Source organism: Canis lupus, chromosome 2 (genome assembly GCF_011100685.1).
Source record: "Canis lupus familiaris isolate Mischka breed German Shepherd chromosome 2, alternate assembly UU_Cfam_GSD_1.0, whole genome shotgun sequence".
In the NCBI taxonomy this organism is placed as follows: Eukaryota; Metazoa; Chordata; class Mammalia; order Carnivora; family Canidae; genus Canis; species Canis lupus.
Window position 1 is genome coordinate 5,287,062 of NC_049223.1, and position 17,328 is coordinate 5,304,389.

General features: G+C 38.0%; 1 protein-coding gene across 4 annotated transcripts in view; it reads right to left on the minus strand.

Moving 5' to 3' along the window:
• MYO3A (myosin IIIA) overlaps positions 1 to 17,328 on the minus strand; it is a 246,154-nt gene that overhangs the window by 20,338 nt on the left and 208,488 nt on the right. For 3 of the 4 annotated variants that reach the window (XM_038529758.1, XM_038529760.1, XM_038529761.1), the window contains one exon: positions 15,647 to 15,791. The exons of the other annotated variant lie outside the window; for it this stretch is intronic. In XM_038529758.1, the coding sequence (XP_038385686.1) occupies positions 15,647 to 15,791 (145 nt within the window). The remainder of the gene's footprint in view (positions 1 to 15,646; positions 15,792 to 17,328) is intronic. 4 annotated transcript variants of the gene reach the window in all.

Below are 17,328 nucleotides of genomic sequence, written 5' to 3' on the forward strand. Positions count from 1 at the left end.
GGAACAATGCTAATCAGAGAAAACCACAACAATCATACAATCTTTTTTTCGAATAAGACAAAAGAAAATGAGATCTTTGTTAACGAGACCATATTAATAGAGATTAGTAATAGACAAGTAGAGTAGAAGCACTTTTCCAACCAATCTCTGGCGATTCGTCTTCTGTTCCCTCTCTCTGTTCCTCTCCATGGGAATAGAGGAGGTGGAGGGAATTCAAGTATCTGAGCCCTGTCGAATCCTGTCCAAGATTGTCAAAAGCACAAGGAAAGATGGTAAAAGCTAGATTCTTGCCATTACCGCAAATACTGGTCTTTTATTTTTTTCTTTCTCCTTCCCTAATCATCTAAGTGCTGATTATTAAACAGCTTCTATGGCTCTTGCAAAGTCTCATCATTTTAAAATGTATTGCTTATGCCCACTTATATTATTCATTTGAAACTGAATGGCAAGAAACATACACATATAATATGAAGTTTTTATGGTTTTAGGAGCATGAAACTGACCTCTGACTAGATTTTACCTTGACTTTAATGTTAAAGTCTAAATTACAATATCAGCATATCACGGTTGTAATAGAAGTTAATTAAGCTGAAGGTGGCAAAGAATCTGAATAAGGGCCAGGAGAGTGGAAAACAAAACTGATTCTGGCAATAAAGAGAATCTTGCTCTTGTCTCCGCTGTCTCATCAAATGTTCCCCATTCAATCTCATTTCTATCACCTAAACTATTGAAACTGCCTCTAGAGAGTCAAGGGTGATTCACTTTATTGACAAATACAAGGGCCCTTTATCTGTCCTTCAATGGCTGCCTTCATCGTTTAACATTATTGACTACTCCTGACCTTCATGATGAGATTTCTGAGGGGAGATCCCTTATCTTATTTATCTTTGTATTCCTGGCACTTAAGGATATGCTTGACATATAGTCACTGTTTAATAAAATTTTGCTGAATGAGTTAATAATCCCTTTGCCTCCTGGACTGAATCAATCCTCTCTTTGTTCCTTGCACATCCCATGGTGTACTCCATGCTGATGGCTTCCTGATACAAAGCTCAGGTTTGATGTTTTCACCCCGCCAGAGCTCCTGCCCCAATTTTTTCTTCCCTATTGAGTACTTCCATCTCAAACTCTAAGGCTCAAATGAACCGGTGGTCACTTTCCTTCTCCATGTAGGATTCTGTGTATCACAAGCTCCATGGCATGACACCATTATGTCTACCTCTACCCCAGGCTCAAAATATTGATATCACCTTTGTCTTATCCCACTTGCTCATTTCCTATAAACAGACAATCATCAACTTCCGCCAATTTTTTGATACATGCTTTGAATGTCTAATACTCACCCATCATTTCCTTTTGTCTACCATGGCTACCACTCTGGGCTAAACTGCTCAGTTAATAACTTTGGCAGAGACTTAATCTGTTCTCCATGCTTCACCTCACAAACAAAGACCAGATTTTTCTTCCTTACCTATCATTTTAATTATGAAGTTTCACTTTTCAAAAATTCATTGTTTTCTTTTCTTCTATGATTAAGGCTAAACTTCTCCTAAATCCAGATTACTTACAATCACAGCAGTTACAATTTTATCTCCCGCTTCCCCCTGAAATGAACCATCTCCTTTGGTCAGTCTACTGGCCTCACTGGAACCCTGACACACCATGTTTGTAGCTATAATTTTGCTTATTCTCATATTCTAATAGACTCACTGAAATTTTTTTTTAAGATTTTATTTATTTGAGAAAGAGAATGAGCAGGGTGTGGGGAGGGGGCTGGAGCAGAGGGAGAGGGAGAACAGGCCCTCCACTGGGCAGGGAGACTGATGAGGGGCTCAATCCCAAGACCCTGGGATCTTGACCTGAACTGAAGGCAGATGCCTAACTGACTGAGCCACCCAGGTGCCCTCTCACTATCTTGAGCATCTTCACTGCCTGTCTCCAGTACCAGTTGTTTCACCAAGCTCTCACTGACTATCCAGTGATCCCCCTCTCAGGGAGCACCAACAATAGTACTCACATGCTATACAGATCATTTGAAGTGAGTTATGTCCCCTCAAAATTCACATGCTGAAGACCTAACCCCTAGTACCTCAGAATAAGACTATATTTGGAGAAAAGGTCTTTAAAGTGAAGTGACAAGGATGGGCCCTACCCAATATGTGTCATTATAAGAAGAGATTAGGACACAGACTCACACAGAAGGAAGACCATGTGAAGACACAGGGAGAAGACAGCCATCCACAAGTCAAGGAGAGCGGCTTCAGAAGAAGCCAACCTTGCCAACACCTTGATCTTGGTTTTCTAGTCTCCAGAACTAGGAGGAAATCAATTTCTTTTGTTTAAGCTACCATCTGTGGGATGTTGTCATGCAGCTGTAACCAAACATATAACATCTAACTATTTTTACCTGTGATTTTTTTTTTATAGTCGAGCCATAGGTTTCTGAGTGATACAGATCACAACTGAGGTTTTGACGTTCTCCTGCCTCTTCATGGTTGTTCTGCATGTGGTAGGTGTTTGGAGATGCTAAGAGGTTAGATGGACTCCATTTTAACTCAGAGACACAGCGGTAAGTGAATTTTGTTAACTGGATCACCACTGTTACTGTCCATAGAAAAATAAATTCCCGATGCTTTCAAGATAAGTGTAAATAGAAGAACCAACAAAACTCTCGAAAGAGAACGCGAGGACTTCATGAATGATCTAGAGGTATAAATGTCTTCACCAAAATCCAAAAGTCATAAAAATGTAGACATATTTGGCTATTAAAAATAGATAAAGACCTTAATATGGCAACAAAGTCAGAAGACACATGATTTGGAAAACTATATTTATAATACAGAGGACAAGTCAAGGGATGGTATTTGTAATGCATACAAGGCCAAGCAAATTAATATAAAATACAGACCAGTGGAAAAAAAGGGCAAAAGGTTAAAATAGGAAGTTCAAGACAAGCAAATCCAAAAAGTCAGTAAGTATAGGAAGGCACCTGAGCTGGCTAATAGGCAAGGAAATAGAAGTTAAAATAATGACAAAATATCATTTCACTTTTGGCACATAAGCAAAGATTAAAAGAAGGATAACAGCACTGTACAGGATGCCAGAAAAAAGTATGTTCTCACAAACTATTGAAGGAAATGTCAATTATTAGGGCTTTTGGGAAAGCAGCCTATCAAAAAAAAACCAAACATACCTTTCAACTCAATAACCCTACCCTGGGAACCTATCTTGCAAAACTAAAATCCTGGCATACCAGGGCATCCTCAAAGATGTTTACTGCAACATTTTTTACAGTGGCAAAAATCTGAAACAGTGAGTATCTAGAAAGAGAGAAAAGTTTACATAAATCATTGATACCCATGTGAAATATTATATAGCCAGTAAAATGAATGAGTTATAGCTGTGCCAGCTGATGTGCAGGGATTCCTGCTAAGGAATTGAAGGAAAAAAGCCAAGATATATAGGTATTTATATTGTGATCTTATTTATATAAAAACAATGACAGAAATCTCTGTATGTGTATGTATGCATAAGTGTATGTGTGCAGATCTACAAAATCCATGAAAGAATACATGTTTTATGATTAGGGTTCTCTTGAGGGGTGAGTAATGTGGGCTGCAGATGGAGAAAGGGGGAAGGAAACAGGAAGAAAAAGGGAAAATAAAAAAATATTTCCTTTATGTAAAATTATAAATATGCACGTGGGTATATCTATTTTATAGAGATAAAACGTAAAAAAATGTGTTGAATTTTCAGAATTTCTGTTTATTTCTTGTATCTTGAAGAATCTGCTCTTGTGTTAGTTCACTGACTTTCTTCTTTCACCAGGATAATCTGAAACGGAGGGCTGAATGTTCTTAAAAGGTGTCTCACTTAAGATATTGCCATACAAAGTGGGCAGCCAGTAAGAAAATTATTGATGAATGTGTTCAACAGGGTCTGATTGCATTTAAATTTCCCCAGACTATTTTGTATTTTTGAAGAGCAAACTTCCCCTGAGTTTATCAGCATACAAATATTCCAGAAAGGCAAGCTGATTTTGCCCTCTAAAATTTTGTTCTTTTTGGGGGAGTGCAAACACGCTCTGCTAATGTCATTCTAACCCCTTAATTACAAAAGTGACATAAACATTTGTAATCCCATATTATCAATGTTGTCAGTAGCAAAATAAGGTTTGTGACTATTTTGTGTGATGTGCATGATAAATATTAGCTTGTAAAGGTTATTGCTACATTAAATAGCCAGAAGGTAAAATATTTATTTATTTATACTATGGGTTCTGATAATAATTTCGGTGTTTCAGTTTACCAGAAATGCACCTTTCTTTGAATAATGAAAGGACAAACAGCTCAATATTTTTTTATTTGGAAGAGAGCATAAATCTCATTGGAAATACTTGCTTTAGAAAATTATATCTCAATATTATTCTCACTTTAATGGTAATTAACATTCAGAGGATAGTCTGCATAAGGATCTCATCTAAATCAGTTATTAGCAGAACAGAAATGCACTTATGTTAGTGTCATAAATCAGATATTAACAGATCAGAAATGTGCTTATTGTAATTTTTTAAGAAATCAATTTTTAAATTTTTGGTAAATTTCCATTTACTGCCGTCTGTGAACTTTCATCAATACAGTTGGGCTACAGGAAATCTTAGAAGGGAGGAATATTCATTTCTGCACATCAAAGGCAGGATTTGTGCAGTCAGGGATGCAACCTGCCTTCCAGAAGCTGTTGGTTCTGCCTTTTCATCTCATCTGCCCTTCAGCCAGGCCAGCCAGTCTGGAGGAGACTGGATTCAGGTTCTGAACTCGTGGGCCAGTTCAGTTCTACTCTGCTTCCCTCTGCCTTGCATGGCACACAACTCTGGAAACATTTTTCATCTCTCATGGTTCCCCTGAATTTGGGCACTTGCTTTGCTCTATGCTCTGTCTGTGTTCTTTTGAGTATACCTGAGGTGAAGGGTTGTAAGGGGAGGTGTTTCTCCTCTTTTGAGTGTCCTTCACACTCTGGGGATGCCTTCCCATTCCCTGAATCTGACTCAGAGGCTCCCTTTGACCTCAAAAGGCAACTACTGGCCTCCATCCCCATTTGAACGCTCAAGCAATTTTTTTGGCTCATTCTTTTCTACCCTAGAGCCAATTGACACCTTGAGCATGGGCTTTTAAGCTTTTTGCCACTCTCTGATTTGGGTACATTGCACTAGTATCAGGAACATTGAAAACTGAGCATGTGGTTTTTAAATTATACTACTCTTAGATTTAGGTAGGGTGCTTCACCGCCACCCCCACCCCCCCGCCCCCAGCCTGCTCCTCATGTCTACTCTAGTTATGTCACAGGAGAAAACAGAGGAGAATAAGGCCACTCTGTTTGTGGGGGGATGAAGAGACATGCCCTCTAGATTATCATTTATCTCTTGGACATGATCACTAAATATCTGCCACCTATTGCTGGCATCTCTATTGGGCAGAGGTATTGGACTAGAGTCCTCAGAGGTAGTTTTGTTCTAGTCATGGGGTTGGTTATGTCCTTTCTCCCAGCCCTCTTGCATACTCATGCACAATCACCAAAGCAGGGCACCCTAAGAGAGGCATATGAGAATACACACAGTGATACTGATGGAATCTCAAGAGTGCCTTCTGTGCTGGGGATGGTGGACCGTCATGCTGAACTAGAAGCATGTGTCCTGTGTGTGAGTGTCCACAGGACTATGGATACAGTCATACAACAAAATATATGCTTACCTGCCTAGAGACCTAGAGAACCATATGTAAGGCCCCCTAATTACAACTTGGTTGGTTTGGTTTTTTTTTTTTTTTGGCTGTTTTTCAAGATCATATTGATCTTAATCTATCTGAAAAATATCTGAGTATATAGCCTGAAGTGAAACCTATGTTAATTTTTCCCAAAGAGTCAAATTTTAGAAAATAATTTATTGACTGTTCAGCCATTTTCTCAGATTGGTTTCTACCGAGGTGAGACGAAATATGCTAATATTTTTAATAAAGTCTTTACTCCTTACGAGAGCCTGTCTGGAACAGAGCATGGCTGGAGGAAATGTCAAGCAAGCTTTCAGTGACCGGCAACAAAAATGACGTATCTGGAGATGACACTCTCGTCTTACCCCACATCACTGTGGAAGCTTTGTACCAGGATGAAGTACCATTATTCAGATTCTTAATCTTATACAGAAGTAGACTCTGAAGGTAAAAATCAGTGAGAGAGAGTCCTTTCTACTGGAGAGTGAGCACCTAGTTCTCACTCAACCAGTCCGTTTGACTTTTCTAGAGCTTTCTGCATAGATGCTCTTGTTAATGAACTGCCATGTGAGGTTAAGCTGATTATTTACAGTATTCAGATTCTAATTCTGTAATATTTTATACTATAGTTAGATTAGCTAGCAGTTTGCCAAGGTTATTCTCTGAAAAATGAATTTTAGGGGCTGTTAATATTCCATCTATGAATGTGTCATTACTTATTAATCATTTTCTTATTGTCTCATTTCATTTTTTGCCAGTACATAAATTTTTCTTTTTCAGTTGTTTCCTTAGGCTATGTCCCCATAAGTGGGTTTATTGGGTCAATGATGCAAACTATTTCCTTTTTTTTTTTTTTATATTGCTAAATCACTTTTCAAAACATTGACTCTACAGTCTTACCAATAGTGTTTGAGAATAATTAAATTAGCACATTCTTATCACTATTAAATATATTTTATCCTTGTCATTTTGATAAATAAAAAACAGGAACTTATTTTAATTTGTATTTAAATTAGGGTGATCATATATATGCTTATTTGCCATTTGCATTTGTTCTTCTATAAGTAAATCAATGTCTTGTGCCCATTTTTCCATTGGGGGGTGTTAATATTTTTCCTAATTATTTATAAGAGCCCATTGTGCAATACACATGTTAACCTTTTCCATTTGTTCTAAGTTTTTCATCCAGTTTGCATTTGGTTTTTTAACTTCTAAGATGCTTTCTAAAACCTTCTCTGGAAGGTTTTAATGCTTATCTAGTCCAAAGATAGCACCTCTCTTCTTTCTAAGTCCTTTTATAACTTCTTATGTTTCATCCTTTCTCAAGCAGAGGTTGTGAAGACTCAGTTCATATCATTTGATTGTTTTGGGTTTATTTCTTACAATGAAATCATTAATGTATCTGGGAAATATTTGGGTTTTCAGCCTGAAGTAAGATTATCTTATTTCTTCTCTCCACCTCAGAAAAATTTTAAGCATTATCCATCTATTTCTTATGGTTTTGCTGTGTATCTTTTTGTGACAGGTTTTTATAGATACCAGGGTCAATTTTAGGGCTACCCTATTTCATTAATCTGTGGTTGATTTTTATAAGAGGTATATGGTTTTCATTATTATAGCTTTATATTATTCTTTTTACTATCTAAAAAAGAAAATCCTCATTTCTAATTATTCCTTTTTCCTGAAATTTACAAATGGTCTTTAGGAACATTTTCTTAAGTTCTAAAGAAAATCTCATAGACATTGAATGCTGTTTTCTTTTTAAACCTAGAAATTAATTATAGAATAGTTATGTTTACAGTATCTTATGTTCCAATCCAGAAACACAGTGTATTATACCATTGTCCACATGTTTTTGTTTATTTGTGGTTTTCTTGCCAGCTTTATTTCAAGATCCACCCCCCTGTTTTTGTTGTTGTTGTTGTTATTATTTCCAATGAACTCTTTTTCCAACTTTATAGGAAAGGATATCCATTTTTCTATTCACATACATATCCCTGGTGAATTCTTTTTTTTTTTTTTTTAAATTTTTTTTAACTTTTATTTATTTATGATAGTCACAGAGAGAGAGAGAGAGGCAGAGACACAGGCAGAGGGAGAAGCAAGCTCCATGCACTGGGAGCCCGACGTGGGATTCGATCCCGGGTCTCCAGGATCGTGCCCCGGGCCAAAGGCAGGCGCCAAACCGCTGCGCCACCCAGGGATCCCCTCCCTGGTGAATTCTATTGTTAATACCAATCATTTGGGTTCATTCTTTACATTTTTTAATACCAACATTCATGTTGGTATTAATACCCTAACAACTTCTCCTTTTCAATAGTTATGCTTTTATAGAGACTTTTGTTTCCTGTCTTATTACATTCGGTAGAATTCCCAAATCATGGAAAAAAGTGTTTTCATCAGCATTCTTATCTTAATTCCACTTTCTACTGGAACTGCTTCCAGTGTTTTACAGTTAATGATGATTTTGGCAATTTAAAGAATCTACTTCTATTGCTCATTGACTAAGAGTTTGTCTTTTCATTAGGACCAGGTATTATTTTATTGAAAACTATTTCAGGGTTAACAAGATGACTTTTTTCTTTTGACTTTTTGATACTGTTACATTAATATGTGCTCTTAAGAGATTCTTTTAATGTAATATTGCACTCAGTTAGTCAGAATGGCACTTGGTTTTACCTCTAAATCTCTTGAGACTGACTCATAGCTTTCTTCCTTCCTTCCCTCACCTCTTCCTTCCCTCCTCATCCCTTTTTTCCTTCCTTCCTCCCTGCCTCCCTCCCTCTGCTGCCTCATTCTCTTCCTTCCTCTTTTCTAAAATGTTATTTGTCAGACTTAGGTTTCAGGATATGACCTTCATAAAATAGGTAGTTTTCACTTTATCCCTTTTTTTCTCAAACAGATTACATAATGTAGGAATTATCTGTCTCATGAATTTAAGATGCCAATTGCCTAAAATATTGAGTTCTTGTCAACTTTTCTTTGACAGGCATATCATTATATTGACTAATTTCTTTTCAGAAATTTATGTTCCAGCTCCAAATTGTTTTTGTGAAATTGATTGATTTATAGTATGATAAGATTTCAGTATTATCAACTACACTTGTTGTAATGTTCTTATTTCTAATTTTTTTTGTGTGTATTCTTTTGAAAATAGGAATTTATTTTACTTTCAAATTATTTTTAAATGAAGCTATTACCTTAGTGTCATTTAGGTATTTGGTCTATTTTTGTGTTATTGTAGTTATTCTTTTTTCTGTTTTTCCTGGTGTTGAATAACCATTAATTTACTTTAAAAATTTCCCAAGTTAAAAAAATAAAAAATAAAAAAAAAAAATAAAAATTTCCCAAGTTATATTCTTTTTTCATTATTTTCTCTCAGTTAATAACAAAAACATTTAATGATATGAATTTTCCTATGAGTATAGACTGCATTCCATTCATAGTTTTTCTATGTGGCTACTTTCATTTTTATTAATTCAAAATAATTTATAGCTTTAATCATAATTTCTTTAGATTATCTTATTGATTTTTATTTTGCTCATTTGTGCTTTTCAACTTTTTAAAAAAGATTTAATTTATTTATTCATTAGAGACACAGAGAGAGAGGCAGAGACAGAGGCAGGAGGAGAAGCAGGCTCCCTGCAGGGACCCTGATGCGGGACTCAATCCCAGGACCCTGGGATCACGACTTGAGCTAAAGGCAGATGCTCAACCACTGGGCCACCCGGGCGTCCTTTTCAATTCTTTTTTTAAAAAGATTTTATTTATTTATTTGAGAGAGAAAGGACACACAAGCAGTATGGGGGCGGCGAGAGGGACAGGAGAGGAAGAAGCAGACTCCTTGCTGGGGAGGGAGCCTGATGCAGGGCTCCATCCCAGGACCCTGGGATCATGACATGAGATGAAGGCAGGTGCTTAACCGACTGAGCCACCCAGGCACCCCTGTGTTTTTCAATTCTATCTCAATTACATTATGGTTAGGAAATGTAATCTGGTTCGATTTTGATTTGTGTAAGTTTGTGGACTGGCCTAGTATGTCTAGTTAGAAGAAACAAAAGAGGTTGAGGAAAGGAGAGAGCCCAAGAAAGAGGCAAAGGGCAAAGGAAAAAGATCAATGATACTCAATTCTGTGAAGAGCATCAGGTGATGTATGGAAGTGCTGAATCACTATATTGTACACCTGAAACTAACATTATGTTAAATAATTGGAATTTAAATACAACCTTAAAAGAAAGAGCAATTTTTAAAACTATACTAGCTATTTGGAAAAAAAGGGTATTATCTCTATAGCATATGAAATTATAAATATATTAAACATGTGTTGATTATATTATTGTATAAACTATGCTATATAATTTATCTTTGAATTGATCTCATGTAGCTAAGTAATATGGTGCCAAAATATATAAAGAAAAATTCAGTTTCCAGTGTTGCTAATATTATTGTTTTTTTGTGTGTGTGCATCTGAATCAAAACTTAAAGGGAAGTTGGAGGGGGGAGAAGTATATTCATTACTCCTGCTTCTATATTAGCTCCATGTCCTCTGTAGATACATGTAGACTAGATACAAAGTATGGAATGAGGGGTAATAATTTGAGTGTAGCTGTTTCCATCAAAGGCCAAATGTTTCATCTGAACTAATTCAGTTAATTCATCAGAAATCCATAATTCAGAGTGTAAATTTATGAAAGGTAAACTGTTTCATACGATTAGTATTTAATATGTAATTTAATGATTCTCACTGAATCATTTATTTACTTATTATAAATAAAGTCACTTAATTTTATATACTGACTTGTTTTCTTAAGAGACTTGGAGAGTTGGTATTCCTTCTTATGAAGAAAGAGGGATAGCAAATAAACTCAGGAAGATAAGCAATGGGTGGGAAGCAATATAATTTCTGAAATCTCTTTACTTTTCACTTTTAATGAAAAAATAATCCTATAAAATATATAACCCCACATTATTTGAGCTACCTGGCTTTCTCATGAATGTAAGCACATTTATAGATACAGGTGGTCATATATTCTTGGTAGTTTGTAAAATGCATTTCTAGGTGCCAGCATTACAATGGCATTACAATGGTAAGGTGATAGGCAATCCTAAAAACTACAGCAGATCAAATCTGCATCATAATAACTAAGTATTAAGGGTAATTGCATGAGTCTGAATGCCATTAAAATTTAGAAATAAATGGAAAATTGTGATTTTTTTCCTCCCCAACATTTATTCTCAAAGCAACATAAAAAACATTTGTGTTATATACACTGTGTGTGTGTGCATGGCAAGGGACTGCTTTGATCTAGTGTTGAATTTTCTTTTGATGTTATGTAAATGAAGCATGAGAATTACAATAGTATCCTTATTTGTTAACCTTGCAAACCGCTAAAAAATTACAGCCTGTTGGATAGTCATACTTTCTTTATAAAGGAAAGAAAGAGAATGTGCTTTTGTGTTACCAGAATTTATTTGTCCTGCAATTAATCTTTTTTCTTCTCTTCACAATGGTCAAAACAAATTGCCAGGTGTACCATAATTAAGAAGAAAAACATCCCCCCAAAAATACCATTCAGGGAGACATAATGCACTGTCATTGTATACTTATGAATAATGAATGTCATTGTATACTTATTGCGATCTATGATCCAACAGCCACACTCTAGTTATACATATCCTATACCAAGTTTCTCTTAACAAAAATGCAAGTGCAGTTAGCACCTATCAGTTTCAATTTATGATAACTATTATCAAAACAAAGATATAAAATAAGTAGTTCAAGTACTTACCTTATTTTATATTTTAAACTTCGTAACTAGCTGCTCAGTCTTCATTTGGACATTATTTTACCTTGACGCTTGTGTACATTAAAAAATATGTCTCACAGAAAGAGAAACCTTACAGAATAAGGTTATAGCTTGTTAAAATTAACTTGAAAAAATTAATTATCCAGGCACCTGGGTGGCTTGGTCAGTTAAGCATCTGCCTTCAGGTCAGGTCACAAGCCCAGGGTCCTGGGGATGGAGCCCTGCATTTGCATCAGGCGCCCTGCTCAGCGGGAGTCTGCTTCTCCCTCTCCCCAACCCCTCTTCCTCTGCTCCTGTGTGCGCTCTCATTCTCTCTCTCTCAAATAAATACATAAAATCTCAAAAAGAAGAGAAAAATTTAATTACCCTCATGTGCTGTGTTTTCTAGGGCTTTCTTTAGAACAGGTTAGAAGTTCTCCCAGGCCACTTTACAGAATCCAGCTGAAGCTTACTGAGTCTTACCAACAGAGTTCTGGGTAGCAAGTAGTTGAAGATGCCTATTGGTTTTTGACAATGATGACAGAACTAAAGTTTCAGGTGATGCTTAGGCTTATTTTAATGATGGAATTACTTGTAAATGAGCTTGATTTTGGTTTCCTAAGTGAAATTTTTCATGGGGAGGCACAGTTTGCCATGAAGGTCAGTATCCCAGGGGTGGTCGGTTGAATCTGAGCTAACAGTGCATCAGCTGAATCTGCCTCAGCAGGTGAGGGCAGCTGCTTGTACTGTGGGGTGCCAGATTCTGCATTACTAATTCTGATGATCTTCTATATATTATAAGAACCTTTTTTTCTGGGGCGCCTAAGTAAGGCAGTCAGTTAAGAATCTGACTCTTGAAAAAAAAAAAAAAAAAAAAAAAAAAAAAAAAAAGAATCTGACTCTTGGTTTCCACTCGGGTAGTGATCTTAGGGTTGTGAGATCAAGCCAGGCTCTGTGCTCAGTACAGAGTCTGTTTGAACTCTCTCTCCGTTTCCCTCTGCATAACCCATCTCACCTCTCTCACTCTAAAATAAGTAAACACATCTTTAAAAAAAAAAAGAGAATCTTTTTTTTTCTGACTGGAGGGGTTTAAAATCAGATAATATATACAAATCAATAAACATTTAAAGAATGTAATGTTACATTTTTTTGTTATTGTAAAAATCATACTTTCAAATCTTCACTGGTCACTGTACTTTATTATATTGTAATTCCTGGGGGAAATTAAGCAGTGTTCTGTCCAATTAATAAGCAGTTGCTGAATGTCTACTGCGTGATGAATGTGTGCCAGGGTAACAGAAAAACGAGTATGGAGTAGTATATGAAACGGTCCTGCTTGCATAGGGTTGGAAATCTATTTGAGGAGGACAAAACCAATCTACACAAAATAACTTTGAGGATAAGTAAATGTTGACTATGGTACTGATAATCTATTCCCTCCAACAAATGTGCACCTGACTACCTGTGTGAAGTTTGTGATGTCAGCAAGTGCATGAAGATACCTGGGAAAATCACTAGAGCTTGAGGAATACAGAATGGGTGGCAGGAATTCTTGGCTTCAATGTTGTTAGAAGATTGGCAAACTCAGGTTGTTTTATAATGAAAGTCAGAGTCTAAAATTTAGCCTAGAGTTTGCCTATCCTGAGGTAAAAGAAATACATCCTAAGGTACAATAATAGACCTAGAATCATTGTAGGGATTGAATAGTGACAAGTGACCAAGCAATGTCTGGCCCAATTTGTGACCTCAGCTGGAATTCTTTAAACAAATATATGTGATAAATGTTCATAGGCTATTCAATAATTTTTTAAGAAGTTGCATATATCATTAAAATATACGAATATAGATTATATCCAATGATAAATCCTAGCAGATGTTATAAGTGAAATTTCGAAAAATGTAGCATAATGATTATTTGTATCCCCTTTTCCATTTGTATTTATTATAACATTAAAAAACATTCTGGTGAATTTAGTAAGTAATTGTCAATGCATAAGAAATTCAATGGATATTTTCTAATTCCCTTCTTACTTGCTCTGTCATTCTATATGACACCCTAGAAACCTTCTTCCTGGGCCTTCTGGCGTACTGGGCTTCCTGGTGTTCTTCCCAGCTCTCTGGTTGCTTCTTCTTTGCTGATCTGTATATGTCTGAACTCCTGATCTAGGCTCTCTTTTCTCATGGCCAGTGGACTTACTGAATGATCTCTTGGCTTCTGTTGCTACACACTTATCCACCTGCCTACCTGACAGGTCTTCTACCGACTAACCTTTGCTTCGGACTGTTCACCTTGTCAGCCACCACTGCATCTGAACCACCATCATCTCTTTCTGGCCTTCTGTGTTTATTTGTTGTGCCATCAATGAATGCAATGCAATCAGAATGATCTTTCAAAAATGCAGTTGTCTACAGCATGGTTGAATTTTCAGTGTACAACGATTCAGATGTACAAAAATGCAACTTAGTTTTCCTAAAAGTGAACTTAACGTTTACCTCTTAGTGCTCATTTCCACTTTCTAGTGTTACATCATTATTTTTTAATTATTTATTTTAGAGAGAGAGAAAGACAGAATAAGTAGGGGGAGGGGCAGAGGGAGAGACTCTCAAGCAGACTTATATACACTTTTTATTAAACACACACACACACACACACACACACACACACACACACAGAGTCCCCAAGATATTTAAAAGTGTGAGTCATAGCAAAACATCAGTAGCCGCTCCTCCCTCCCTATCTACACCCTACCTAGGAAGATCACCCCCCACCCCACCCCTCCTTTCCCAATAAGCACAGGGCTGAGCTGCTTATACAGGGAACACTACCTGGCTTCCTGTGCTTCTCCTATATATACTACCAGCACCTCCCTGCCCCATGCTCATCAGGTGCAGCCATCAAACTAATGGGTACCTGGGCTCTGACTTGTTAAGTTGCTTCTTAACAGCAAGGGGTTCTGGGCCAGGGCCTGAGGGCAGTGGTGGTAGGAAGGGCCAGAGAGCCACTTTTTTTTTTAAAGTTTCATTGTAGCTTTTGACTTGAAAATAATATGGCAGGATAACTGACCGAAACATTAAGATATTTTCCCTTCAATATCAGACTAGTGGCCAAGCTCATCTCAGTATTTTCCTGCCTAAGGGATTTTCCAGAAGTTGGATGAGGTGAGCAGTATTTATCGGCCTTTGGCAAGAGCCAAACTCCTTGCAGAGGTGCTGCCAGGTGTCCTGGTGGGGGTGGTGAGAGTGCGAGGTCTCCAAAGAAAGTGAGGGAAAAGAAGTACAGATTCTCCCAGAGAGAGGTCTGCAAGGCCCTCAGTGGCTGCCCCCACTGGGGGAGGTGATAAGGCTGCAGAGAGGAGGGCTACCTGGAGCACATGTGGACCAGGTGAGACTCCCAACTTGACGGTTTCCAGGTGTCCCCTGCAGGTAGGGGAGCACTACAGCTCCCGACTTGGAGGGGTCATGAGGCCAGCAAGGAGATGGGTGTCCCAACAGTAACTTTAAGGGCAAATAAGTAGTGACCCCAGGCTCAACCTGATCCTTTGGTAGATACATAAGGCTTCAGGGCCTTTGCACAGCCTTGGGGAGAGGAAAGCCTGATAAATACTGAGTCTGAATTCCATACCAGAGTGTGACTTAGGTTGATCAGAAGAAAATTTAGTAATGCATTTGGGTTTGTATATCCGAATAAAGATCTGAACCTTCCATATTCTACTTAAGGTGGCAGACATTGGCAAAGGGAATAGATATATTTTATTTTTTGCTCCCTTTTATCAAACCTGCACCCCACCCCACTCCCCCAAACTCCATCCCTCTCTATTCCCTTCTGGTGCCATATACCAAGTTCTAGTTAAAGAATATATAAAGTAAAAAAAAAGGAAAAAAGAGAAGAATTAAGTTAGAGAAAGTAGGAGGTGTGTGGAACATTCTGGAAAGGCTTTTATCTACTTAGGAGAAACGGGATGAAATGAAGGTTCTCCCCCAAACAGTTGGAACATAGTCATCTCAAATCTGCCATAGAATAAAGGTGAGAAACTAATAAACAAAGGATCTGGCACTGCTTTTCCCTTCAGGGAGTTCTAACTCTACTGATTTTTTTACCTGAAAGGCACTGCTGAGAAGAAACTCGTCTATTAATTGGCTTATGAGGATAGACACCCAGATAAAGAGGCTTCAGTTGCTGTGACAAAATCATTTCATTCAGTTTTTTCTGCAGAATGAAATATTCTTCAGATAACTTTGATATCTAAAAAGAAGGTCATGTGTCAGATTAGATCAAGGAAAAGAATTCAGAGGGCTCCACAGGTACCCCAGGGCCTGGTAAATTCCTGATTGCTGGCCCCTGGGACTCTCATGTGTGTCTTCTCCGGAACCCACCCTTGTCTGAAAACCCAAGGTCTGGAAAAGTCCTCACCTGACCAAGCCTCCCCCTCTGGGCTACTTGTACATCTCACATTCTCCATTTAAAACTGCCAAATAAAAAAATAATAATAATAAAAAAAATAAAACTGCCAAATAGGTCATGCTACACAAAGTGTTAGTTCTGTCCTGATCAACTCCTCCTGGGGTTCCTGAGACCTGGCTTCTGTCCCCATCACTGCAGCAATTGCCAAGCTCTTTTAGTGTGCAGATCCCCTCTGTTGCCTTGGATTGTGTTAAGCCCCTCCTTTCCACTCCAGTGTTCTCAGTCTGACTTCCGGGCCACTCTCCTCTGGCTCTACTCCTTCCATCCGGCCCCTCTGACTCATCTATATCACGGCTCTGGAAACACGGCTGTCCTGCTGGGTGGCAGGTGGGGCTCCTGTTTTCTGCCTCTGGCTTTGTCCCCATGGAGCACAGGATCTACTCCTGCAGCATGATTAGCCAGCTCTAGGGATATGACTTGGTAATTCTGCATCTCCTCAACACCTCTGATGCACAGCAGGTCAGGATTTGAATCCCCAATCTGGTCTTTAGCATGCAAAAACGTATGAACCAAGGAAAGGAAGGACTGTATGTACACTGAACTCTCTATTCCCTGTGCTAAAGAAAATAGGACCGGGAGGGGCTGATAGATCTCTATGAACAGCCAGAGCTGGAGATGTTTGGGCCAAACCTCTAACATGAAAGAGGTGTCCAAGAGCAGCTACTGTGCTTTCTTCCCCATGGACTCAGCCACTATTAAAGAGGCAAAAAAGCAGAGTTTAGGTACCCATGAGCATTAGGCAATCCCTTTTTAATCTAACGCATGATGGTTGGTCTTTTTTTTTCCTTCCTTCTCCTTCCTTCCTTCCTTCCTTCCTTCCTTCCTTCCTTCCTTCCTTCCTTCCTTCCTTCCTTCCTTCCTTCCTTCCTTCCTTCCTCCTTCCTTCCTTTTTTTTTTAAAAGTAGATTCCATGCTGGGTATGGAGCCTGATGCGGGGCTTGATCTCACAACCCTAAGACCAAGACCTGAGCTGAGATCAAGGGTTGGACTTAGCTGACTGAGCCACCCAGGCACCCCAAATGATACTTCTCCTGAAATTTCATATGCTATTGACTGTCCTGGTAGTGCATATTAACTTATAATATGCATTTTAGAGGTCGTGTAGTTAAAATCCTTCACCTTACATAGGAGAAAATAATGGTGCCTACACATGAACTGATTTTCTTAAGGTCAAATACCTAGACAGAAAACAAGATCTGGAAGTGGCATTACCAGGAGCTGCTTCCTGTGGTCTCACCCTCCCTAGGACTAATTTATCAGTGTTTCACGTCCACCCATGAGAAGCCCTAGGGCCACCTGTCCCCTTTTAGAAACAGCT